Consider the following 25,381-nt stretch of genomic DNA (forward strand, 5'->3'; position numbering starts at 1 on the left):
GTGAGAGGGGAGGGAATGGCAGGGAAGGTGCAGGCAGCTTCCGCTGCTGCGTCCACCCACATAAGAAAGGAGTCTAGTCTGTGTGCCCCTGGACCAGTCACTTCCCATGGCTTTCCCCAAACACAGGGTGGGAACAGCCAAGGCAACCCTTGCCCACCCACCACACTGGGTTGTTAGGAATATCGGGAGATGGTGGGTTTAAGGGCTAACATTTGTCCAGAGCATCCTAAGTGCCTTGCACTCTGTGACGCGCTTTATGCACGACCTCATTTACACTTCCAACCTCTCGAGATTGTCCCCATAAGGCAATGAAGGCTTGGGGAAGTCAAGTAACTTTCTCGTCTTTTTAATGAACATTCAAGTACTGTCAAGGTCCCTTTGCAGGTGAGAAGCGCTGCATAGGGCGGTCTGGCCCTGCGTCATTCTGTCTCCTCTTCTGGTCCTGCTGGGATGGCACTGTCCTGCTGCAGCCAGCAGGGGGCATGGAAAGGCATCCCTGTCCCAGAGGAGAGTGAACAGGAGAACCAGGGCGGACCACTTCCTCTCCTGGGTCAGATTCCTAACTGCCTGGGTTCCTAAAGGCCCCGCCCACCCCCTTCAGGCCGCGCCTGGGCCTCCTGGCCCCAAGGGGAGGGAACTTACATTTATCAGGTGCCTGACATGTGCTAGACCTCATTCTAGGACCGTCTCACCCATCTTGGTGCTTATGAGGCAGGTTGCCATGAAACCCATTTTACAGGCCGTAAAACTGGCTGCCAGAGGGCAGTGGCTTGCCTGAGGTCACACAGCAAAGAAGTGGCAGGGGCGGGACCTGAAGTTGCATAGGACTTTAGAGCGAAGCTTGGAACCCAGGGGTGGAGGAGGGGGAAAGCTGGATGCCTTCTTCCACGTGGGCAGCCAGACCCCTCCCCTGCTGCCCTGAGCTGCCAGGTCCAGAGGCTCCTGTGTGGAGCTGACCCCGAGAGGCAGAGGGTGGGTAGGCAAGGGGTCTGCTTTGCCTTCACTCTTCCAAGCTCGATCCTGGCAGCTGCCGACTGGCAAGAGCCTTGGTGGCAGGTGGCCCCTCTGGCTCCTGCCCTCACTGCTGCATCAAGATGCTTCTGGAAGCCAGGCCGGCTGCTGTCACCCGCACGCTTCCACCACATGCTGACACCCACTAGCAGCTCCTGGCGGTCAAGTCCTGGCCCCTCTCTCCTGCCCCTAGAACACATCACTGAAGGTACCTGAAGGAAGGTTCTCAGACCCTGGGACTTCCCTCCTCTCAACCCCTGGACATATGGAAAGAGGGGGAGTCAGGAGACCGAGGACTGAGGCCTGTCTTATACTCTCCAGTTACGTGACTTGGATGAGTCAATTCAACTTGTTGGGCCTCGATTTTCTCACCTGTAAATGGGGAGAATAGACTGCTATCCTACTATTTGAGGAGTTGCTCTGAAAATGACAATGGGGGAGAGATATGAGATGGAAATATGAAATGTGAAGTGGTGTGTGCATCTGTTCAGGGCCGTACAAAAAATCCTGAGTATATAACTGCTCTCTTCACTCTCCTTAGCATTTTGCTGCAAGGAGAGCCTTGTGAACTCTCACAGAAAGCGCCTCTCGGCGCCCCACCACAGGAATTCTAGGTGTTCACTAAGACAACCACTCACCCACTCATCCACCCACTTATTCATCCATCCACGCATCCATGCATCCGTCCGTGCATCCATTCGTTCATCCAACCAAGCATTCATTCTATCCATCCATCCATCACTCTATCATATTATTCATCCCTCCACCATAACATCCATCCATCCATTTATCCATCCATATACCTACACATAAACCTACTAATCCACTCACGCATCCATTCTTTCATCTACTCTAACCGTCTAGTTCTTTATGACTAATCTGTGTCGATCACTATGCAGGGCAATGTTGGGGATACAATAATGAATAACAACAGTAGCTTATATTTACTGAATACTTACTCTGTCACTATGCTAAGTACTTTGTATGCACGCCTTGTTTTATCTTCACAACCCAGAAAAGTATTAACTAATTGATTATTAGGGAAGTGTTTATTAAGTCATATGTTATAGATTGTGCTGAGCCCTGTACCATGTGAACAAAGCAGGTAAAGACCCTGCCCACGTGCAACTTAAATTCTAGTGGAAGATCCAGGCAATAAGAAAATATATCACATACTTGCCCGTGGAGATAAACGCAATGCCAGAAAGCAAAGCAAATTAAGGAATTGATGGGGCCAGGAGGAGGAGGCTGAAATAGGGTGTTCAGGGAAGGAGCCTCTGAGTAGATTTGAGCAGAGATCTGATGAAGGAGGGATTGAGGATACCTGGGGTAAGATTAATCTAGGCGGAAAGGAAGGACAGTGCAAAGTCACAGAGGTGGGTCTGAGCTGGGCATATTCAAGGAAGAGTAAGGAGAACCCTGTGGCTGGAGCAGATGTAACAGAGACGAGTGTGAGAGATGAGCACCGTGGGAATGTAATTTGAGATGTGATGGCGGTCTAGAGGATGACTTTGTTTTGTTTTGACTTTCATATATTTTTAAATTGTGAGGAAACTCACATAAGGGAAATGCACTGTTCTTGAGAACACAATCTGACAAATCTTCATAAATGTGAACATCTATGTCACCACTATCCTAACCAGATTCGAGAACATTCCCATCTCTCCAAAGGTCCCCTGATGCCTCCTTCCAGTCAATTTCCACCCTTCATAGGTAAACACTGTTCCACTTTCTATCCTCAGAGGTTTGCTCCATGTTCTAGGAGTTCATATAAATGGAATCATGCAGTTTGTACTCTTCTGCCTGACTGCTCTCACTCAGCACAACGTCTCTGAGCTTCGTCCATGTTGTTGGTGTATTAGGAGTTCATTCATCTGTATTGATGAGAAGTGGTTCATGATATGAATATATCACAGATTTGTTCATCCATTTTCCTAGTTATGGACATTTGGGTTTTTTACGGTTGTTGTTGTTGTTGTTGTTATGCGTAAAGCTGCTGTGAGCATTCAGGTCTTTGTGGACGTATGTTTTCATTTCTCTTGGGTAGATACTTAGGAGTGAAATTGCTGGGTCATAGAGTAGGGAGGGGTATTTTTATCTTTGCAAGAAACTACTAGTTTTCCAAAGCAGTAGTATTGTTTTATACTCCCAGGCCTGTATGAGGGTTCTTATTGTTCTACGACCTTGCCCACATTTGGTGTTGTCCGTCTTTCCCATGTTAGGCATTTTAGTGGTTGTGAAATGGTATCTCACTGAGGTTTTAGTCTTCATTTCCCTAATGATGTTATATATCTTTTTATAGGCTGATTAGCCATTTGTATATCCTCTCTTTAAAATCTGAGTTATCATTATTGATCTGCAGTAGTTCCTTATATATTTTGGATACAAATCCCTCATCATATATCTGTACTGAGAGTATTTTCTCTCAGTTTGTAGTTTGCTTTTCTATTTCGCCACATTTCACTTTCTTAAAAGTATCTTCTTAGGAGAAGATTTGGATTTTGATTAAGTCCAATTCACCAATTTTCAAATTTGCATTTAGTGCTTTTTGTGACTCTTTAAGAAATCCTTGCCTACCTCAATGTAATAAAGATATATTCCTTTGTTTTGCTCTAGAAGTTTTATGATGCTGCGTTTTACATTGAGGTCTGTGATTCATCTCAGGTTAATTCTTATGTGTGTGTGTTTGGGGGGTAGAGGTCAGGTTCATTTCCTCCTTAAGTGTATCCAGTAGTTCTGGGGCCATGTATTAAGAAGCATTCTCTTTTCCCATCGAACAGGCTAGGGACCTTTATCAAAAATCAACTGACTATATGTGGGTCTATCTCTGGGCTCTTTTTTTGTTCTATCAATCTGTCTACCATTGGAGGGTTTTGGGTGGGTGTGTATGTGGATTTATATTTTAGATCAATCAGAGTGGAGAACAGAAATGCACATAAGTGGAAGCAGAAAGACCAGGTTTGGGGCTACTGTAATAATCCAGTGTGAACTGCTGGTGTTTAGATTGGGTGGTCGGAGAGGAAACCATGAGACAGGGTAGATGTGGGATATATTCTGAGGTTGAGCTGCCAGGGCTTAAGGATGGCTTGGCTGTTGGGTAGGAGAAAAGAGGGGGAAAGTGGGTGACTCCAAGGGTTCTGGCTTGATCAATGAGAAGAATGTAGTTGCTATCTACTGAGATGGGCTCTAGGACTACCAGGTGTCTGTCTTCTTAGGGGCAGTGACATCTGAGCTGGGAAGGGCATCCCTGGCAGCAGAAACAGAAGAAGCAAAGGGTCCTCACAGGGAGGCATGCCCCAACCCTTGTTGGCCTAACTTTTAAAGTCCTGACCAGATGACTGGATTCTGTACCCCGGGGTCATCTCATGCAGCCCTCTGTCTCACCTCCATGGCCAGAGTACAGGATGCCTTGATTGTGTGAAGGGCAAGCACTCAGGACCCCTCTGGTTCACACCACTCTCCACCGGCTACACCCACTGGCTCCATAGGTCCTCACCACAGCCCCACCGGATGGGCAGTAGAGCTCAGTGGTTAGGAGCATGGGCTCTGGGGTCAGACCTGGCTGGGTGACCTGAGGAGAGTTGCTCTAAGCTTGGGTTCCCTTACTTATAAAATGGGGATAATGATGGCATCTCTCAGCTGCCTGATAGGGTCACTGCAAGGAGATCTTGGAGAAAAGCATCTTGCATAGAGCCTGGCTGCCAGCACATGCTCCAAACATTTATGAGGTTACAATTATTCCCCCACTCAACAGGTCAGAGAACAAGGCTCAGAGACCTAAGAGGCTTGAGATCTCACCAACTGACAGCAGCTGGGGTAAGACAGGAAGCCAGCCTGGGGGGTCTCTTCACTCACCCACCCAATTTGGCCCTTCACCTGGGTGGTCCTGCTGTGTCCCCCGGTTCCCCGTGGGCACACACATATCTGTCATGCCCACTGCCTGTGAGTGGGCCTTTCTCTTGCTCTGATGATGGAGGTTGGGAGTGCACACCAAGGTGGCTCCGGTCAAGGGAACCATCTGGAATCTGGGACAGGGCAGGCAAGTGCTTTACTATGGCTTGGGATAGGGGGTGGGAAGGGGGTGGAACAAGCCAGTGGCAGCACCCCGTCCATCACTGGGAGATGTGAACTGCAAGCTCACATTTCCAGCTGTTCAGAAGTCCTTGTCTGGTCTCGTCTTTCTCATTCTCTGTGGGGGTGGGACAGGGAGCCCTCCCATGGGAAGTCGAGCCTTGGGCAAGAGAGGCTGGGGGCGGCTTTCATGGGCAAGGCATCCCGTTGAAGGGTCGAGGCTGCTCTGCCTCCCAGCCTGGAAGCAGACTGTACCTTGGGGACAGGGAGGTTCAAATGCAAGAAGGAACTCTGGGAAGGATGGAGGGTCCAGAGAAACTGGGGGCGGGAGTTCTGGCAAGGTGGGAAGGCTGAGAGACGGATCTGGGCAGGCTCTGCGTGGGGATAATCCCAGCGCCTGGCACAGGGCCTGGCCGTAAGGGGTGCTTGTGAAGTTTCTATGGCATGATGAGCAAATGATAGGGGGCAGGCACCATGACAACAGATGCTCTGAGGCAGCACAGTGAGTGGAGGCTAAGGGCAAGACACTGGGGTCACACTGCCTGCCTTTGAACCCTCCCCCACTTACCTTGGGCAACTTACTTAACCTCCCTGCGCCTCAGTTGCCTCATCTGTGATATGGGATACTAATAACGCTGACCTCATTGAGTGACCATGAGGATTACCAGTTGGGTAACTGGGTTACTAATTGTGTTCATATGAGAAAATATGGTATATAGTAGGTGTTCAGTAAATGTTAGCCCTTATTATTATTTTCTGTGTGGGCAAGTGGCCTGTGGGAATCAAAGGGCCATTTTAATCAGACTTCACACAACTAACCCCATAGCCAGCAAGGGTGCCCAGTCCTGGGGCTGGTAAGTTCAGTGGTTGGCATAGGGGAATTGGAGAAGGCAACAACAGACCCGGTTGGAAATCCCAGCTCTGCTACTTATAAGTTGGCGACTCAGAGAAAGGGACCCCACCAAACTGAGCCTCAGTTTCGCTCACCTGTAAAATGGGACTGCATGGTAAACTGCTTGTGAGGAGTGAATGAGAGAATCCTTGCATATGTTCCTGGCACAGAGTAGGTGTTATATGTACATGAAATCCTTTTCTTGGTGTTTGGTGCAGAGTTGGTGCTGGGTTTTCTGGTGGACTCGCTAAAAACAGAGACGGCCTTTGGACCCCCAGGCACAGGCTGGGGTCTCAACCCTCGTCAGTCATTGCTATCTGTCCTCGCTCATGAGGGGCCTCGGTTAGGGGCTGTGGATGTTTCCATGCAGCTCTTCACCACTGCAGGAGATGCAGGGGACAAGCCCCGGCATCTTGGGCTCTGGGTTGAGCTGCTGGGTACCGAAAGCCAAGGTCCAGAGGGTTGGGGGCAAAGAGGGCTAGTACTGGGTCAGTGTGCCCATCTCCCTGCCCTGCCCCACCCCACCCCAGTCAATACAAATCTTGGCTCTGAGAGCCTCGTATTTCTAGTAGAGAAGATTCCACATGTCCTGTCTCCCTGCCTTCACTCAGCTGGGAGGAGATGTACAAGGGGAAACAAGGATCTGCTCTGGGGACATGCAGAGTTGGTGCTCTGTGGGAAGAGGAAGCAGGCCGCAGATGGGGATTGGATTCTCAGGCTGAGCTATCCCTGGGTATCCAGTTTCCTGGTTGTGCCCACGTCCCACATCGCTGCAGATGACAGGGTTTCCATTGTGCTTAAAAGTGTAAGCGAGAGCAGTATCCTCCCGCGTCCTATACGTTCCCTACCCCAAGCTGGCAAAACTACCTTCAGTATTCCTGACCCTAATCCGACAAGCCTCCGACCTGCCACACTAGTGATCCTTACCTAGTAACTGTCCCTGCACTTGTGGGTCTCTTATTTCAATCGAGAAAACCCCTTTGTCACCTCCTATGTTCCCATCCTTCCCTGGACGTTTCCTGACCTGAGTCAGCAACTCTTCCTGAGTCCCAACTCCTGTGTCTTCTACACTCACCCAGCAAACTTCCCTGGGACTGTCCCGTTCCATCTTCAATCTTGAAAACCTCCCGTGTTTCCAACACCGATCTAGCAAAACTTCCGTGACTTCCATATCCTTGATCCTGCTGGACCAAACTCCCCAGACCTCCCTGTAATTTCCCATGTCCTCCAACACAGCTCAGCAAACCTCCCAAATAGCCTGACTCTGACCTCCGTGCCTAACCCCGACCCCGGCTCACTCCAACTTCCCATCTCCGTGGTGGCCAGCAGCCCGTCCTATTCCAAGGCTCCCCACTGCCCAGCTCTGTAGGGGCCCTGCAGAGTGGCTTCCATGGAGCCTCACCCAGCGTGACCTCTGCCTGCATGGGCATCGACAGTGCCGGGTGCTTGACCTCACAGCTGAAGAGGGCTTCATTGTCGATCTGCGGATTGAGCGTCCAGGTGAGCAGGGCGCGCACCTCCACGGTGCCGTCACTGCCCGGCGTACGGCTGTGGCTCAGGAAGTAGACAGGCTCGGAGCTGTGGACCCAGCGGGGGAACTCGCGGCTCACCACCGTCTCGGGGATGTTCTCGGTGGTTGGCTGGAGGGGGATGCTGGGATCCGGGGTCAGGCTGCGGGAGGGGCGCTCTGTGTAGGAATGCCCGCCCCAGCTCTCAGCGTCCAGCAGGGACAGTGACCTCTGCATCTTGGTGTCGTCCAGGTCACGGTGCAGGAGGCCGCGGAAGGGCCTGCTGTCCTGGAGGGGGCCAGAGCTAGCAGCCGGTGGCTCTGACAGGGGCACTGCGTCGATGGGTTCCCCATCCCGTTTGAAATAAACCTGAAATTGCAAGGAGGGTGTGGGAAAAGATTTTGTCCCAATGACATGGACCTCCCAGTGGGTTCTCAGAGGAACTGGCCACAGGAGTCCAATCTTTCAGGAGCCTCCTCCTCCTAGTAGCCTTCCAGATGGACCGCTCTCTCCCTCCAGCACCCCAAGCGCTCTGAGTCAGCTCGGTTCAATGGGGACACGCAGGCTCTGGTGGCAGAGGCTGAGCCGGTGAGCCTCTTTGAGCCTCAGTTTCCTTACCGAGAACACCTGCTTCATGAAGGGAATGAGAACACTAACTTCATGAGGCTGTTGGATGCTTAGAAACAGTGCGTGGAAAAAGCACCCTGGATACGGCCCTGGCAGCCCCCCTGGACTCCAAGGGGGTGGTCCGTGCCCACCTGGGGAGAGCAGGTGGGTGAGAGCGAAGGTGGAAGAGCGCCAGAGATTGAGATGTCAGAAGGAGAAGGAAAGGATCTGTGTGCGCATCCTGGAGGTTTTGGAGAGGAAGACAGGAAACAGGTGTGTGTGTGGGAAGGCGCTAGGTGCGGAACAAGGCAAAAGGCCGCATATTCTCACTTCCTCTGCCAATAGGGAATTGGAGTTTTGAGAGGCGGCATTTCATTTAATTTGCTGTCTTTTTATTTTGGTACATATGATAGGGGCCTGTGGGGATTGGGTGTATTTTTTTTAATAAATCGATGGGAGACAGGGCGAGAGGAGGCCAGGGAGCAGCTCTGGGGACGCTGGTGCCAGTGGGGAAATGGAGCCGGAGGACACGGGGGAGGACCAGGTGGGGGAGGGCGAATGAAACGTGGGGTGCGCAGAGTCTGTCAGAGTTTACGGCTCCAACGAAGAATCTCTTATGCACAAAATAGCCTGCTTTGGACTTGTTCTTTCTTTTTTGTTTTTTTTGAAAAGTGCTTGAAAAGCAGGTTTGTAATTTATGTCAAAGAATTCTTTTAAGTTTTGATATCCCAGGCAAACGTAAGGTGCCTGGAATGTGGGGAGATGAGGACCTTTCAGATATATATATATATATATATATATATATATTTTACATATATATATTTGAATATTGTACTGCTATGTCTTAAATGGCAGGAGCTGGCCAGCTGGGGGAGGAGGGGGTCTTCCTGCAGCCCCAGGGCGGTGAGGAGACTTTCTCTGTGCCCTGCAGAAAAGGAGTTTTTCTTTGGGGAAAAAGACGAGCTTGTCTCATTTTCGAGAGGGCAGACGTCTTTATGGGGAGTTTCCAAAGGGAAATCTTGGGACTATGCTCTTCTCTCACCAGTTGCTGGCTTTGAAGCTGCTTTTTCGTCTGTGTCCTCAGGACTGTAAGGTGCAGGTGGAGGGAGATGGGCCTCATCAAAGGCTCATCTCTGCACCCCTGCCTACTGCCCCCTGTGCCTCCGAGCACCTGCTTCCTGCCCTGTCTCGGTTCTCTCCGCTCCTGCCCTGTCCTAGACAGCTGGGCCTGGGGTGGGGCTGGCCCGGTCCCAAGGTCCCCTCACTGGACCCTGCCTGTGAGACAGTCAAGGGTCTGGAAGGAGGACAGCCCCTGCCTCCCCACCTTGGACTCTAACCCCCCTGCCCAAGGCTCCAGCCCCACCCCTAGTGATGTCTGAAACTCACAAGGTCAAGACTCAAAGTATCATATAAGGTCAAAATTGGCCTTGGGAGCACTTAGCCCATAGGTTCTCAATATGGTTCAGGGAACTCTCAGGGTTCCACAGAGGTGCCTCAGGGACCCATTAGGGCAACTTGTCCTTCCTTCACTTTTAAATGTTTTCAACATGGGGCTTCTGTGTATTTGAATCAGACCAAACAGGTCCTGATGCTTCTAAAAATGCTGAAAAACTATAATGTTGCCCACGCCCTAAACCTCCTCAAAGAACCTGAGAAGCAGAGGGCAGGTCTCCTTGCTCAGGGTCATTTGGTGCATGTGACATTGGGGGCTAGAGCACAGCCCCCCACATGCTCTCCCATCCTAGCCCCTCCCCCCACCCCCACCCCTTAGAGCGGCCATGACAATAACTCGTGAGCTGCACTGACAGGCCTCAAAGCGCTTAGGGCGGGTCTAATAAGGAGTTGGCCCAAAAAGGGATTTCCCCCTCCTCCCCGCTTCCCACCTCTCCCTTTTCCTCCCTCCTTCCTACCCTCCCCAGTGGACTTGGAGCTGGAGGACATGACCTTGAGTCCCAGCTCTGTCAAGAACACAGTGGCTGACTCTCTCTACATCCCTTGCCTTCTCCGGGCCTCATCTGTCTCCATCCTGTTCAATAACTGGGGTAGGGGTGTGCTTGAGGCTGGGGTCCCCTGAAGACCACCCTCACTGTGCAGTTCAAGGATTTAAGGGTCCAGGAGAAGCGGGGGTTCTCAGCACCGGGGGGCTCGGAGCAAGAGAGGCATATGGACGCCTGGGTAGGTCAGATGAGTGGACAGGGTCAAACCAAGGCAGATGGGGCAGAGTTAATTTATGCAAAGCTGTGGCCTCTATCCTTCATTCTGCAGAGTGAGCGCTGTGGTGACAGGGGCAGCTGGATGAGCCACGGAGGAGGGGGGCCCGGCAGGGACGAGGAGGGATGACTCCAGGGGTACTCACCGTGGGCGCTGGTTTCCCTCCCGACACGATGCAGACCAGCGTGAAGTTCTGGGCTTGGTAGCGGCTGAAGGGGGCTGGTGTATCAGCGGCCACCACCTCAATGGAGGTGGGAGGAGCTGCCCAAAAGAGAAGCACAGGAAGACCAACGCTTAACTGGAAGGTTCGGGAAGAGTTCACTGATTACCTAGGATGAGCCAGGTCCCACACTGGGCATTAGGGTGGGGGACAAATATTGCACAATTCCAAGGGGTGCCACTGGCAGCAACAACTGTGAGAAGGATGTCCCTACTGGGCATACAGACAAGGCCCTGCCTCATGGGGCTTACAGCCTGGTGGGGAAGACAACCATGAATCAAGTGATCACACGGTCAACTGTGCTAAGTGCATCAGATATCAGGGGGTATAACAGGATGTAAACGGACCCACTCAAGCCTGAGGAAGCGACGCCGTGCTGTGCCTGAGGACGCAAGAGTAGGCAGAGGACAAGTGTGGCAGGTGGAGGGAACAGCATGTGCAAAGGCCTCGTGACAGTTGGCTCAGGGCAGGGGGGATGGAAGGCAGGTTGTGTGGTGGGAGGGCAAGGAGGGGGGATGTGGTGCCTGCTGGGGCTGGGGAGATGTGCAGGGCACTGCTGGTGGGTCACCCCTTGCCGTGGTGTGCTGGGGCCTGTTCCTACCAGCTCCTGAGAGCCGACTGTGACATTGCTGGGAATTTTGTGAACCAGTTTTTAAACTGCTGCTAGATCGAAACAGGCCACGGTGGGCATCTTTACGCCATGGAAATCAGCCACCATTGCAAATCAGGGCTTTCTTGTTTGTTTCCTTCCCCTGTCCCCACCCCAGGCCCCCAGAGAGCAGGTTTGCCAGCCCACCGCTGGCTGTGAGTTTTTCTCCTTTGTCCTGAGAGCAGGAGGAAGAATGCTTCAGGCAACAGCAGAGGCATGATCTGAGTTGCATTTTGAAGAGACTGGAAACACAGAGTGCTGTTTAAGCCAGAGACATGGGTCGCTTAGACCGTGGTGAGGGCAGAGCGGGAGAAGCAGATGACTTTGAGAGATGTTTAGAGCCAAGAGTCTTCCCTCTTTCTTTTTTTCCCCCCCAGAGTTGGCTTATTTTGATTGGTCCCGCTTCCCACCAGCTCCCCTTTCTGCTCTCTTCACTGCCCACTACTGGCTGGTTTGCCAAAGCCGGTGTTCCCAGGCACCGCGGGTTATTGAGAGGTCAAATGTGGAGCCATCGGGCACTCCTGGGTCCAAGTCCCAGCGAGGTCACCACCACCTCCATGTCCTTGGGCAAGTTACCCAAACTGTGAGCCTCAGTTTCCCGATTTGCTAAGTGGGATTAATCCTTGGCAGACACATTTGAAGGATGAACCAGCTGATCGATATGAAAGGGCTTATAGCACGTGCTAGGAATTCACTAGTCTTATGATTCTTGAGATTATTTCCCCAACTTCCTTGTCATCAGCAGGACAGGAGCCAGAACCTTACAACTTTGCTTAGGAAAGGCTGTCAGTTCTGGCTTCTTGTAGCCTTAGGTCAAGTGCAGTGGGGGACACAGAGAAAATGAAGAGGGGTGGGCCTTTCCTTCCTGCAAGGGGTTTTCACTCCAGTTAAGTTTAATTAAATCCAACAAACCTTTCCTGACACCTACTAGGTACGGGCGTGGTGCCAGGTGCTCACCACAGGCGCCCAGTGATGAAACGGATACAGCGCGTCGAGAAGCTCACAGTCTGGCAGGGGCGACAGACGCCTGGCAGCTCTATTTTAAGGTCTAGTGAAACGAAGCCAGGTATGAACCATTCATTCACTCAGGCAGCCGCCATGTGCTGTCGCAGGGAAGCAGAACAAATGGGAAACAATGGGAGAACAATAGATGGAGAACTGTAATTAAGTGTGAGATGGTAGGAAACAGATGGGAAGTGGGGAAAGGAGTTCCGAGAGGGGAAAAATACACCAGAACACTTCAGTTATCCACAAGTCACAGTCTGCAATCTAAGTTTTCTAGAACTCACTGAAAGCCTGGATCCCACGGCAAGAACCAACAATGACCAACAGTTAGGAGCCAGGAGCTGTTCTAAGCCCTTAACGTGTGTTAATTCATTTAATCCTCACCATGCGTCTACATGGGTTTATTTATTCCCATTTTACAGATGGGGAAACTTAAGAGGTGAAGTGACTTTCTGGGGTTCACAGCGTTTGGATTTGAACCCCAGCGCCCTGGCTCCAGGGCTCAAGCACCGACACTAAGCTGGAACACTGACTTATCTTTGGAAAGAAGAAAGAAGTTCGTACCTATTAGCACCTTTAGCCCTAAGTGCACATTTTAGCTGCTGGGGATGTTCATTTACCTGACACATCTCAACTCTCATGGATACCTTTAATCCAGATCCTTGGAGGAACTCTTCCAGTGGGTGGCTCTACTTAACTCGGATGCCCCAAAGATCAAGGGACCATGCCAATTAGAGCTTAGAATAATTCTCTGTCACTGTTCATGGTGGCTTATGGGTAGGGATAAGTATACCCTCCAAGAATCCTAGGCAGCGGTCCCCAACCATTTTGGCAGAAGGGACCGGTTTTGTGGAAGACAATTTTTCCTCGGACGGGGTGGGGGGATGGTTCAAGCGGTAATGCGAGCGATGGGGAGAAGCTGTAAATACAGATGAAGCTTCGCTCCCTTGCCCACCGCTCACCTCCTGCTGTGTGGCCCAGGTCTTAACAGGCAGCGGACCGGTACCAGTCCACGGCCTGGGGGTTGTGGACCCTTGTACTAGAGGCTCAGGGCTAGTCAGGGGCACCTTTAAAATCCCTCGTTCCTTCTTTCTTACTTTCATTGAGCAAACAGGAATTAGACACCTAGAACCTTCCGTATAGGATTGCTTTGAGGGATAAATGAGATGATGCTTACAAGATGCTTAGCACATAGTAAGCCTGCAATACAGTTTAGCAATTTTAATTAATATTATTTGTCTCACTATTATAAAAGAGATAGTATAGGACAATGGTTAAGAGTATGGGCTCTAAACCACACTACCCAGGGTTTAAAGACCAAGCTGTACCATTTACCAGCTATGTGACCTTGGGCAAGTTATTTAGCCACTCTGTACCTCAGTTTCGTTATCTGCAAAGTGGAATTATAGAGTACCTGTGAGGATTCAATAAAGAAGCACCTGAAAGTGTTTTGAAAGTGCATGTCAGATGCATTTATCAGCAGAATTTATTAACATTCTTTCTTTGAGTCTCCTTGCTACTTTCTGGGAAAATAAATCATCGTCTTTGCCTTTGGGGCATTCACGGTTTAGTGAGACCAGAAATGCTCTGGACCTGCACTGTCTAATACAGCAGCCGCCCACCCCTGTGGCTCTTAAGCACTTGAAATGTGGCTTTTTCAAGTTCATACGTGCTGTAAGTGTAAAATACACATTGAATCTGGAAGACAATTTTTTAAAAGCGTGTTAAGTATATCATGAATATTTTTATATTGGTTACTTACTGAAATAATACATGGGATACATGGGATTTAACAAATATATTATTCCAATTCATTTTAACTTTTTAAAGCCTTTTCGTAATGTGGTCTTTAGAAAACTTACAATTAAATATATATATATATTTCTATTGGAGAGGGCCAGTCTAGACCTTCCATTTTACAGGTAAGCAAACTGAGGTCAGAGAGGGAGAGATTTGCCCACAGTCACACCGTCAGTCAGTAGCAGTGCCTGGACTGGCACCCAGGCCTTCCAAATCCTGCCCAGGGTTCTTTGTACAGCACAAGTGCTCCCCCCAACACACACACACACACACACACACACACACACACACACACACACACACATCCCCACTCTGGAGATGTGCGCCCAAGTCACACACACCACCCACACAGACCCTGATTGGGAACTGTGTTCTTGTCCTTCGTTATATTTCTGAGCAGGTGTTAGCAATATGTACAGTTAATCAAGCTCATAAGACAATAACGGATTTCAGTTGTATGGAGCATGACACGGCAGAGCTGCTAATATCGGCGTGGACAGCCCAGGCTTCCCACACTCTGCATCAACGTATTCCTCAGTTGCTGTGTCCTAGGAAAATGTCACTCTGCATCTCGCTTCCTGTTGCCCGCCGGAGGGCTCAGAGTGCGGGTGGTCAGGGAGCTGTCTACACCCGGGAGTCCTTGGCTGCCTCGGGATGCTTCACTCCACACGTCATTCTCTCCCCCTTCCTCCTCTCTTCCCTTCCATTGACTATGTACAGCACTCTCCCCCACAAACTGCTGCTTCTTAGGCTCGTGGTCTAGCACCTTCCCTTGCTCTTAGTCTTCCCCGTGCCCATCTTCTCTACCTCCATCTCTCCCTCCTTTTCCAGTCCCATTCTCACCTGTATCCCCACATCCATCCCCACCTCCATCCTCACATCCATCCCCACCTATCTCCATCCTTTTCCTTCTCCAACTCCATCCCTACCTCCATCCCCATCTCCATCCATCTTTTTACTTCTCCACCTCCAACCCCATTCCCTTTTCCATTCCTATTCCCACTTCTATTCCCTTCCCCATCCCTAAATCTACTCCATCTCTATCCTCATTCCCAACTCAATCCTTATATCTGTTTCCATCCCATCCCCCCTCCCAGCCCAACCCCACCTGCATTCTCATCATACCCATCCCTGCTACAATCTCTGACCAAGGTCAAAGCCCCCTTATGAGTCTATGCCTGGAATAGATCCTGTGGCCCCAGAAGCAGTATCCAGTCAAAGACAGATGGCCAGCTGCAGTCACGGGTATAAAGGTCCTGGACGAGAATAATCCCAAATTCAAAGCTGGGCTACAGAATGAGCAGTATAGAGCAAGGCCACCTGGCTATGATCCAGGTGGCATATAATGGCAAAGAATCATTAACACAGACCCCTAGATCACCAATGTCTCCCCACTCTTCTAAAGCAGTACCCAATGCACCCAACATAAGTGCCTCATTCCTATGGACTCTGAGAGTGTGTCTTCAGGGATGTCCGTGCTAGTGCAATGCTCTCCTGGGGCGAGGGTGGGTACCATGTACCTGAAAGGACCCTCCTCAGAGACACTGGGCAGGCATATTTGGCCTGGGCAAGGGAGAAATAGTAGTAGTCATAGCAGTAAGACCCTAGACAAAGGCAGAGCTTCAGAATTTACAAACCACTCGTGGACATACCATGGTACCTGTATAACCCCAGCCCTGTGCATTAGGAAGAGCCCCTCAGTTCTAGAAGTTCACCGTCATGGTCCAACAGAGGCCACTGCCATAGAACTCCCCTGAATCCACGGCCCCCAAGTCAAGCCAGTGGACTTCCCGGTTTTGTTTTTGTTTTGTTTTGTTTTTTAAATTTTGGCTGCATTGGGTCTCTGCTGCTGCACGCGGGCTTTCTCTGGTTGCAGCGAGAGGGGGCTACCCGCGGGGCGCGGGCTTCTCGTTGCGGTGGCCTCTCTGGTTGCGGAGCACAGGCTCCAGGCGCACAGGCTTCAGCAGTTGGAGCACGTGGGCTCAGTAGTTCTGGCTTGTGGGCTCTAGAGCGCAGGCTCAGTAGATGTGGCGCACGGGCTTAGTTGCTCCGTGGCATGTGGGATCCTCCCGGACCAGGGCTCGAACCCACGTCCCCTGCATTGGCAGGAGGATTCTTAACCACTGCGCCACCAGGGAAGCCCCCCAGTTTCTTTTTGACTTTGCCTTAAGCAGAGAGAATTGCTGCTAGAAGTTTCTTCGACTGATTTTGTCCAGCATCCGGGAAGGTAAAGCGGCTTCACATCTGACACGGCCACACAGCACAGCACGCCTCTGTTCCAGGCCATTGAGGAGGGGGCAGGAATCAAAGTTATTTTAGACTCTACTGTTAACATCGACACAGTGAGGCAATGGTTGGATGATCGGTTTTATGAAATTAACTCTGAAATATTGCGTTTTTCTCTTGAAAGCAGAACTTTGTTTCGGTCATTGTAACTCACTTTGCAGATAATGTGATGGCTCTTAGCTCTGTAAATCATCCTTTGGCTTTTGCAATTCAGGAACACAAACCTGTTGTGATATAAACCCCAGCAGATCTGGGTCTAACTGTACCTACTAGAGTTAAATTCTCTCCCCACCATGAGGCTCCCCCCAACTCCTCCCAGGGAACCAGCTCAGATAGAGTCAGGCCAAGGTTCCAGCCCAGGCTCTGTTACCAACATCCCATGGGACCTTGGGCAAATCAACTGACCCACATGGGCATCAGTCTTCCCATCTATAAAATGGGTTCAATAAAACATATCCTGCCAAACTTTCAGCCTCCATGATTTTGAGAGAAGAAGCAAGTGAGAATATGGACATAAACCTTCTACAAGGATGGTGAGGTAGAAAGGGATTATTTATATTACCTCTTCAATTGCTCTCACTTCTCCCTGGGCTGGGAGGAACACAGAGGGGAAGTTCTTCTTCCTCTCAGGGGTGGCCACTGTCTGGAGGAAGGGATAATCTCTCCTTTTCCTTGGGTACCTTGTGCTAAATTGGTCTTAGCACACTCCTGCTCTGGGTGTCATTGATCAAAGGGCGGTAATCAATTAGATTTGGGGGAGGAGTGGGGGAGGGAAAAGACAAGTTCAAAATTACATTATTTGCAAAAATCCATTCTTTCCTCTCAGCATGCCTGCTCTATTGACTGCCTTCTGTTTCGATCAGCTACTAGTCACTATACCATATTCAAAAAAAAGAAAGAAAACCACCCTCACTATAAAAGTGTTCATGAATATAAATATTCCTCCATGCTTCCTATTTTAATTTCTTTCTTTCTTTCTTTCTTTCTTTCTTTTTCTTTCTTTCTTTCTTTTTCTTTTTCTTTCTTTCTTTCTTCCTTCCTTTCTTTTTTTTTTTCCCCCACATCTCTGTGTCTTTCCCATCCTCTCTACCAGTCTCTCTCTGCTTCTTTAAGATGCTACTCAAAACAGCGTCTCTTCCAGGAAGCCTTCTCTGCTCCAGCCACACTGAAATGCCCCAGGTTCCTTCCTCACCTTGCTCACCTCCTCTGTGCCCCGGACATACTAGCCCTTCTGTTGGTTAATTCGGCTTCATCCTTCAGGTCTGCCATTAACTGTTGTCTCTTCCAGGCAGCCTTCCAGCACTTTCCCAGACTGGGTTAGGGCTCATCCTCTGGATTCCTGGAGCATCCTGTTCTTGTCATACCCATAGGAGCTTGTAATTCTGTCCCAGGCCCACGTCTGTTTCTCCATTAGGCTGTGTGCTTTCTGAAGGCTGGAGCTTTGTCTTTCTTTAACCTCAGAGCTAGTGCAAGCCTGCCACACAGGGATTCGATTTCAATTCCTGTTTGCTTTTTTCCTTCTTTCACTTCTAGTACAGACAAGCACACAGCCTGTGGAAGGAATCCCGAAAGACCTTGCAATGCCATGGGCCCTGCCACCACCTCTAGCCTTGTCTCAACCCTCCCCACAACACCATGCCCCAAATATACGGAGATTTTTTTGGTCTATAAACACCCTAAGCTTGTTTCAACCCCGGGGCCTTTGCATCTGCTCTTTCCTTTGCCTGAAGTCCTTCACTCAGCTTTGAGCAAGGCTGGATCCTGCTTACCTTTCAAGTCTCAGCTCAAATGCCACCTCCTAATCTAAGCCAGGTGCCTCTTCTGTTCTCTGTCACAGCACCTTTTTATTTCTTCATAGAACTCATCATAAGGTATAGTTATTTCGTATACTGGTTCTCACACTTGTCTTTTTTTCCAACACACCCCACTAGTATGTAAGCACCATGAGGACGGGAACTCTTCTGTCTACTGCTACATCCAAGGGCCTGACACACAGGATTTGCTCAATAAACATTGTCAAATGGGAGGAGGGACTTAAGTGTCCTGCCCTCCAATCCCTGTCCAATTTGGAAGGGCTGAAATCTTAGCCATGTCCACGCCCCTCTCTCCCAGCAGAAGCCTGAGGAAGCAACAGCCCACCAGCAGAAGGGGGACTCCAGCAAGAGAAAGAGAGAAGGAAAAGCACAACACTTTGGTTTATGGGAAAATTAAATATTGAACTGAGTAGTGACGGCAGCCAAGGGGAAAAAAATACTGACAAAAAGCCCCCAAATGGAGCCGCCATCAGTGACAGGAGAGATAAACGCAGTGTCTGTGCGTATATGAGCTGCAGTGGGGCCCTTTTATGTGGCATCTGCTGAGCCAAATCACAACCCCCAACCTTGAAAGCGAGTGGGAGCCCGCGTGCTGATGCACCGGCGAGGGGTGGGAATCTGGGGTCCAGGTCATTGCCAGTATCGGTGGCCACTGCCCAGACCCTCCCTGCCTGGAGACGGAGGCCCTACTGAGTGGAGTGGGGTCACAAGTGTACCCAGTGGCTGCAGGTGTAGCCCATCCACCCTGCTTTCCTCTCTGAGGAGAGCTGGTTGGCAGTCCCGTTCACCGGTTCACCTGCCTTGCCCCTCCCCTGACAGCTGTTGTGCTTTCCAAGTGGTAGGAGATAAAATTAACAAGCCCAACTGGAGGCCCTGGCTGGCTGCTCTGGGGGAGCAGGGGAGTGCGAGGCAGGTGGTGCAGTGTGGGAAGTGGTGAATCAGTGAGGCTGGGCCAAGCAGGATGCAGCTCGGGTTACAGCTGATGCAGAAATAAAATCCTACGAGCGTCTGTGCACACACACAGACACACACACATGTAATATATGCACACACAGACACAGACACATAAACACACACAGACACAGACACAGACACAGACACACAGACACACATAAACACAAACATATGCATACGCACACACACAGAGACACATAAACACACATACGCATACACACAGACACACACATATATATACACAGACACACACACATATATGCACACACAGACACACATAAATACACACATATGTATAAGTGCACACACACAGACACATAAACACACATACGCATACACACAGACACACACGTATATATACACAGACACAAACACATATATATGCACACACACACGTGTATAAGTGCACACACAGAGACACATAAACACACACAGACACACATGTATATATACACAGACACACACACATATGCACACACACAGACACACATAAACACACACATATGTATAAGTGCACACACACACACAGACACACACACATGAAAGGGCAGTGGGGAGGCCAGGCCACAGGTCTTGATGTTGGGTCTGAATTTGCATTCTAGTGCTATTTTGTACCTATGCCTTTAACCTGGAAGTTCTCAAAGTGTGTTTCCCGGGCCAGCAGCTTCAGAACTTGTTAGAGATGTAAATTCTTGAGCCCAGTTCCAGACCTGCTGAATCAGAAACCTGGGGGTGGGGGTCCAGCCACCCAGGTTTTAACAAGTCTTCCAGGAGGTTCTAATGTAAGTTCCATAGGGGAATTACTGCCTTTGACCTTCTTAAGCTTCAGTCTTCTCGCAGGGACAAGACCCACTCCAAGGTAGTGTTATGTGAACTAACCATTAGGTCCCTAGTGGGTGCTTGCTAACAGTTGTGAAAATTATTACCAACTGGGAGGACAAGGCTCACGGGAGTTGGAGAACCTCAATCCGGCTTCTCCTGGCCTGGGCAGACAGGGCACAGGGAGAGATCCCTGGAGGCTTTCCGGCTGTATGCACTGATTGGATCAAAGGACCTCAAATCCCCAAACTACCTGCCCCTACAAGTGGAGCAACGTTCTCTTTGTGCCCTGACTGGCTGCTTGTCCACATTCCAGGTCTTCTGATTGGCCTCCTAGGCTGCCAGCCCCAGGTGGATCCTCCCCACACTTCGGCTTCACTGTCTGGAGGCAGCCTGTCCAGCAGCCTGTCTTCGGCTACCGTGTGTGACTGCCCCAGCCCTGCCACGCCACTGCAGTTTATGTGGCAATAGAGTGAATGTGTTCAGGCCCACGATAAGTGCCATTTCCGCAGAGATGAAATCTATGGGGTGTGACACGAACCCATTTTAAATAGCAGCAAGGCTGGCTATTTGGGGGATGTTTTCAATGTATCCCAGAGGTATATATTATACGCATGGGCGATTTCACCAGGTGCCATCGTTTTAGCTTTGTGAACGAAGTCTCCAGAAGCCTGCGGAAGCTTGGGGAGGCCCTGGCAAGTGGGCAAAGCACATTTGAGGTCTGGCCAGGGGCATCGACACTCAGCTCAAGTTCAACAAGTTCAGGCTATTCTATTAACCCCCCGTCCCCCTCCCAAGCCCCTGAGAACAATAGGCTGGAGCCTGGAAGTTCTGGGTGGGTCTCACGCCCTCTTCCCCAACCCTGGAAAACCTCTGTCCCTTCCAGCAGAACTGTGTCCCCCTCAAGCATCGGGTCCTGGTGCTCTGGGGCTTAGAAGAGAGCTCACCCCCAGACTTCCCCACCCAGCCCCTGGGGCACCTGGCTCCCAGGTCACAGGCTTTCTGCTCACCGGCAGTGTGTCCCTTAGGCAGGTGCTAGCTTCCTGGGCCTCCCGCATAGGACAAGGGTGACACTGGTGCCTGCAGGTGCCTGTGAGGACCGCAGTACTTGGCTGGGTGTACTCCCACCAACCTCCCAGCAGACCTTCCCAAACCCCCAACCCCCCAGCTCAGAGCCCTCCCTTCCCATAGGGCTCTGCAGCCGTAGTCCTTCCTGTCCCATCAGCATTCTAGGATTGACTTCCTGGGTCAGAGGGCAAGTAAATCATTCTTGCTTCTCACTTCTCACAAAGCAATTTCCAGGGGAGGCAAGTGGGGGGTAGTGGGGAGGGGAAGAGCCGTGCGGAAGGGGCGTTTTGTGGGAAAAGGATTGTGTATTATTTCCTCCTTGACATTTTACTATGAAAATATTCAAACCTATCAGAAAGCTCAAATAAATGTACAATGAACACTCATGAATCCATCACCCAGTTTCATCGATGAGCATTTAACTCTACTGGCTTTATCACACATCTGTTGGATTGTGTCTTTTTCAAGAGCAGGGTGAGGCAGAGCCAAGCTCATTCCTCATGGGATCCAACTCATGGCTAGGGCGGTAGGGCTTGACTTAGGGGTGGGGGAGTCTCAGAGATCCAGCCCTCATGATCTCTCCCCCTGGTCTTTCCATGGCCCATGTGCTGAGGCCTTGGCTGCCTGTCTCATCTCTGACCTCTCTAACCTCATCCCTCCGCAGGTCTGCTCCGGCCTCAGTTCTCTCATCTGTAAAATGGGCATCACAACAGTACCTATTGTGTAGGGTTCATGTTTGTGGCACGCTTTGCAGGATGCCTGGTACTGGTAAGTCCCTGTACCTACTGGCCATCATATTTATGAACAGTAACCTCCATCACTGGTCTGAACAGTGGCTGGACTTTGCCGACACCACTCACTCTGGCCACTGGCCTGGGAGCTTCCTCAGGTAAGGACATTGGGTCATCCTGCTGACCAGGGCCCCAGCTAAGGGCAGCACAGAGCAGATCTCAGCAAGCAGGGGCTGAGCTGATGTTTGAGGGGGTGACTGGGGGGGAGCTGGATTTTCTCAGTGAGTATCCTCCTCTGCACCCTGAGTCTGGGGTCCGTGGGGTCCCCAGCACACAGCAGGTTGGGTGAGGGGTGGGGAGGGCCCTTGACCATCACTTCTGCTCACTGGTCACTCTGAGGCAGGTTCCATGCTGAATGCTTTAATGCATTAGAGCCTTACAGAACCTAGAAGTAGGAATTATTATCTCCATTTTACAGAGGCAGAAACTGAGGTTTTCAAACGCACTGGTCCATGGCTACTCAGCCAATAAGGACCAAGGCTAAGACTTGAACCCATGTCTGGCTTAAGCCCTCAGCCTGGCCCTGCTTCTCGCCTTCTGTGGGGTGTCTCTCCAGGCATCGGTTTCCTCTGTGGTCTGGTGAGGGGGGCTGGCCTAGGTGGGTCCTAAAATCCTCCTCCAGCTCAAAAAGTCTATGGCTCTATGTGGGAGGTCCAGAGGGGGCAGCAGAGGGTTCAATGTTAGAGAAGAGGAAAACCGTCCTAACCAGCTGTCAGACAGCAGGACTGCTCAGCAGAGAAGGGCCCAGGCTCTTCCTGATGGGGAGCCTCAGGAGTTGGGTTCTCTGCTCTGATGGGCCTGGGATCCACGGGAAAATCAGCTGGGAGGCATGCCTGGCACCAGAGTTCCGCAGTGAATACACTCTCTACCCTCACAACTGCTCCCAAGTGCCCCGGCTGCCACGGGGAGTTTCCCAGGCCCATCCTGGCTCCCATGGCATCCCTGGACAGACGTCACTGGATTCAGGGCCCCCTCACTTTTCCTCTCTGCCTGTGACCAAGCCCGGTGGACAGAGGGCAGGCAGGGCCCCCAGCAGCTTGGCATGCAAGAAGTACTTTCCCAGGAGGCTCTTACCTCACCTGCCCTGCTCCCACCTGGAGCACAGCAGTTGGCCTTCTATGGGCTCAGGAGCCAGCCTGTCCAAGTTCACATCCTGGCTCTGCCACCTGTTAACTGGGTGACCTTGGCAAGCCACTTACCCTCTCTGTGCCTGTTTTCCTCAGTATCTACTTGATAGGGTTCTTGTGAGCATTGTATAAAGAATTTAGACCTTTAGACCCTGGCCTGGCACCCAGTAAGCACTGAATAGATGTCAGACGTTGTCATTATTGTTGCTGTTATTATTATCGTTTCTTACTACCTACTCCTTCCTGTGCCTTGGGGTTCCGCCACACAGGAGTGCTCTCTACTTGCCATGCTTTCCTGTTCCCACACCGTTGCTTACAGGGCTCCTTCTGCCTGAAATGCCTCCTGTCCTGTCTGCCCCAGCCTACTTGGCCCAGCTCTACACCACCTCCTCCATGAAGCCTTCCTGATGCCAGCCCCGGGGGGAGAGCCTCCGTCCTGGGAGCTCTCACATCCCTCACCTTGCACCCGAGTCCTCCCCCATCGTTCTTATTTTCCATCTGCTGGAATTCTAGAAACCTGTGCCCTTATTTGTCTCCCCATCATTCAGGGACTCCTTCAGGGCAGTCACTGGGTCTTATATCCCTCTCATTATCCCCGGAGCATACAGGTCAGGGTTTGGATTCAGAGAGAGGGGCTGAGAATCTCCATTTGGTCACTTGTTAGCCAAGCAATCTTGGGCCAGTTGCTTCATCTCTCTGAGCCTCAGTTTCCTCTTCTGTAAAATGGGCATAACCATGATCATTCTCTCACCAGCTGAGAATTAAACAAGAGAACACTCATAAAGACCTTAGTACCATGCCTGGAACATAACAAGCACTCTGTCAGTGTTAGCTTTTGTTATTAAGGTTATCTGTTATGAAGATTATCACTCCTAGGCAGTGAGCAAGGTAATGCTGCCTCCTTGTGTACAGATGGGGAGACTGAGTCCAGGGCTCACTGCAGGCTGGCAGCAGAGACAGCAGTGCTGACCCCAACACCAACTATACTTGGAGCGTGGTCCTGGTCTGTTTCCCCTTCTGTACGTGAGGCGGTGGGATTACTTCCCTTTCCCCAGGAGTGGCTATAGGCAGCAGATGCTCTTCCAGGGACCGGCTCACCACCTCCCACAGCTGCCCCATCCCTGCTCTCCCAGCTCCTGGTTCAGCTCTGATAACACCTGTAACTTTAGCCTTGGGCCTGTTCCTTAAATCACTGGGCCTGAGGCACGACAGTTTCGGTGGCCACATGTCCCTTGTAATTAAGGGGCCTGTCCCAGGGAGGGGAAGTTTACCTTCTGCCAGAGACACTAAATTCAGCTCCCAGTGGTGGAAAGGATAAAGCATCGCATGGACCTAACACTTGTCGCAGTTTAACGATGCACCTGCAGGCCCACTCTGGTGGGGTCGGGAGGCTGGAGCCGAGATGGGTGGATAGTAGGTGGAGAGAGGCAACCCTGGAACGAGAGGTGAGCCCTGGTCTGTGAGATACAGAAGGTCCAGGGAGTTGGTGAGAGCCTTGGGGGACTTTAGCCATCTGCTTGGACAATTCCAGGGAGCAGATGAAATTCTAGCTCAGCTCAGGAGGGCATGACAGGCCATTCCATGAGAGGCTGTAAAGTGGCTCCTTAGCCAGGCGGTCTGGGTTTGAAAACAAGCTCTGCCACTCACTCGCTGTGTGACCTTGGTTGAATTACTTAAACTCTCCGGGCCTCAGTTTCCTCATTTATTAAAATGAGTAAGTACCTACCTCCTAGGGTTGTGAGGAGTAAATAGATTAATACATTTAAAGTGCTTAGAGCAGTGGTTGGCCCCCTGTAACTAGAAAATTCACCACTAATAGTAAGATGGATCTCTCTCGGTCCTTCCCCCATAGCAGGCACATAATAGGGGCTTATAAATATTAGTTGAAACAAGGACTTGTAACTGTGATGAATGAATAAGCAAATGGTCTGTCTGTTTCCCTCAGAGAAGAGCTGGTGACGTCAGCTCTGTGGCCCCAGGGAAAAGATGCACAAAACAGTGCATATGCTGCTTGACTAAGCATTGCACCTTCCAGCGGTCAGGGGTGATCACGGGTCAGAGGGGTTACACAGCTTTCCAAATCAAGCCCTTTGAGTGGATGTGCTTCAAAGGCCCTGTTTCCATCCCCAGCTCAGGGACTCAGGTCCCCATGGAGGGAGAGTGGTAATCAGAGAACATTCAGGTTCCTATTCTAGGCTTCCCTTTATTAGCAGACTCAGTGTTCTCTGCTGTAAAATGGGGACACTGATCTTGCTGACTTTCCAGACAGCTAGGAGGAGCAGCTGACAGTGCAGCCCAAATATTCCATGCTGGCCCTATTGAGAGGAGCCTCTGTGTCTGGCCGAGGCCCAGATGGCTGCCCACACTCAGAGAGGAGCCATGTCCCTCCTTCATCCTGGCAGCCTTGTGTAGTGGAAAAATCGGGGGCTCTGGCTTTCAGCAGACCTGAGCTCAAAGCCCAGCCCACTCACTGCTGTGGGACATCAGGCAAGTTCTCTGCCCTCTCTGAGCCATCTGTAGTTTGCCCCCGTAACTTAGGCAGCATAGGG

The 25,381-nt window shown here is 50.9% G+C and overlaps 1 protein-coding gene across 1 annotated transcript in view; it reads right to left on the reverse strand.

Moving 5' to 3' along the window:
* The window catches only part of IGSF21 (immunoglobin superfamily member 21), a 151,536-nt gene that overhangs the window by 3,849 nt on the left and 122,306 nt on the right, over positions 1 to 25,381 (reverse strand). Inside the window, exons 5-6 of the mRNA XM_007459319.1 lie at positions 10,445 to 10,560; positions 7,377 to 7,851 (exon numbers count right to left, since the gene is read on the reverse strand). Of these exons, the coding sequence (XP_007459381.1) occupies positions 7,377 to 7,851; positions 10,445 to 10,560 (591 nt within the window). The remainder of the gene's footprint in view (positions 1 to 7,376; positions 7,852 to 10,444; positions 10,561 to 25,381) is intronic.

This window comes from Lipotes vexillifer, unplaced genomic scaffold (assembly GCF_000442215.2).
Source record: "Lipotes vexillifer unplaced genomic scaffold, Lipotes_vexillifer_v1.1 scaffold496, whole genome shotgun sequence".
NCBI classification, from domain to species: Eukaryota; Metazoa; Chordata; class Mammalia; order Artiodactyla; family Lipotidae; genus Lipotes; species Lipotes vexillifer.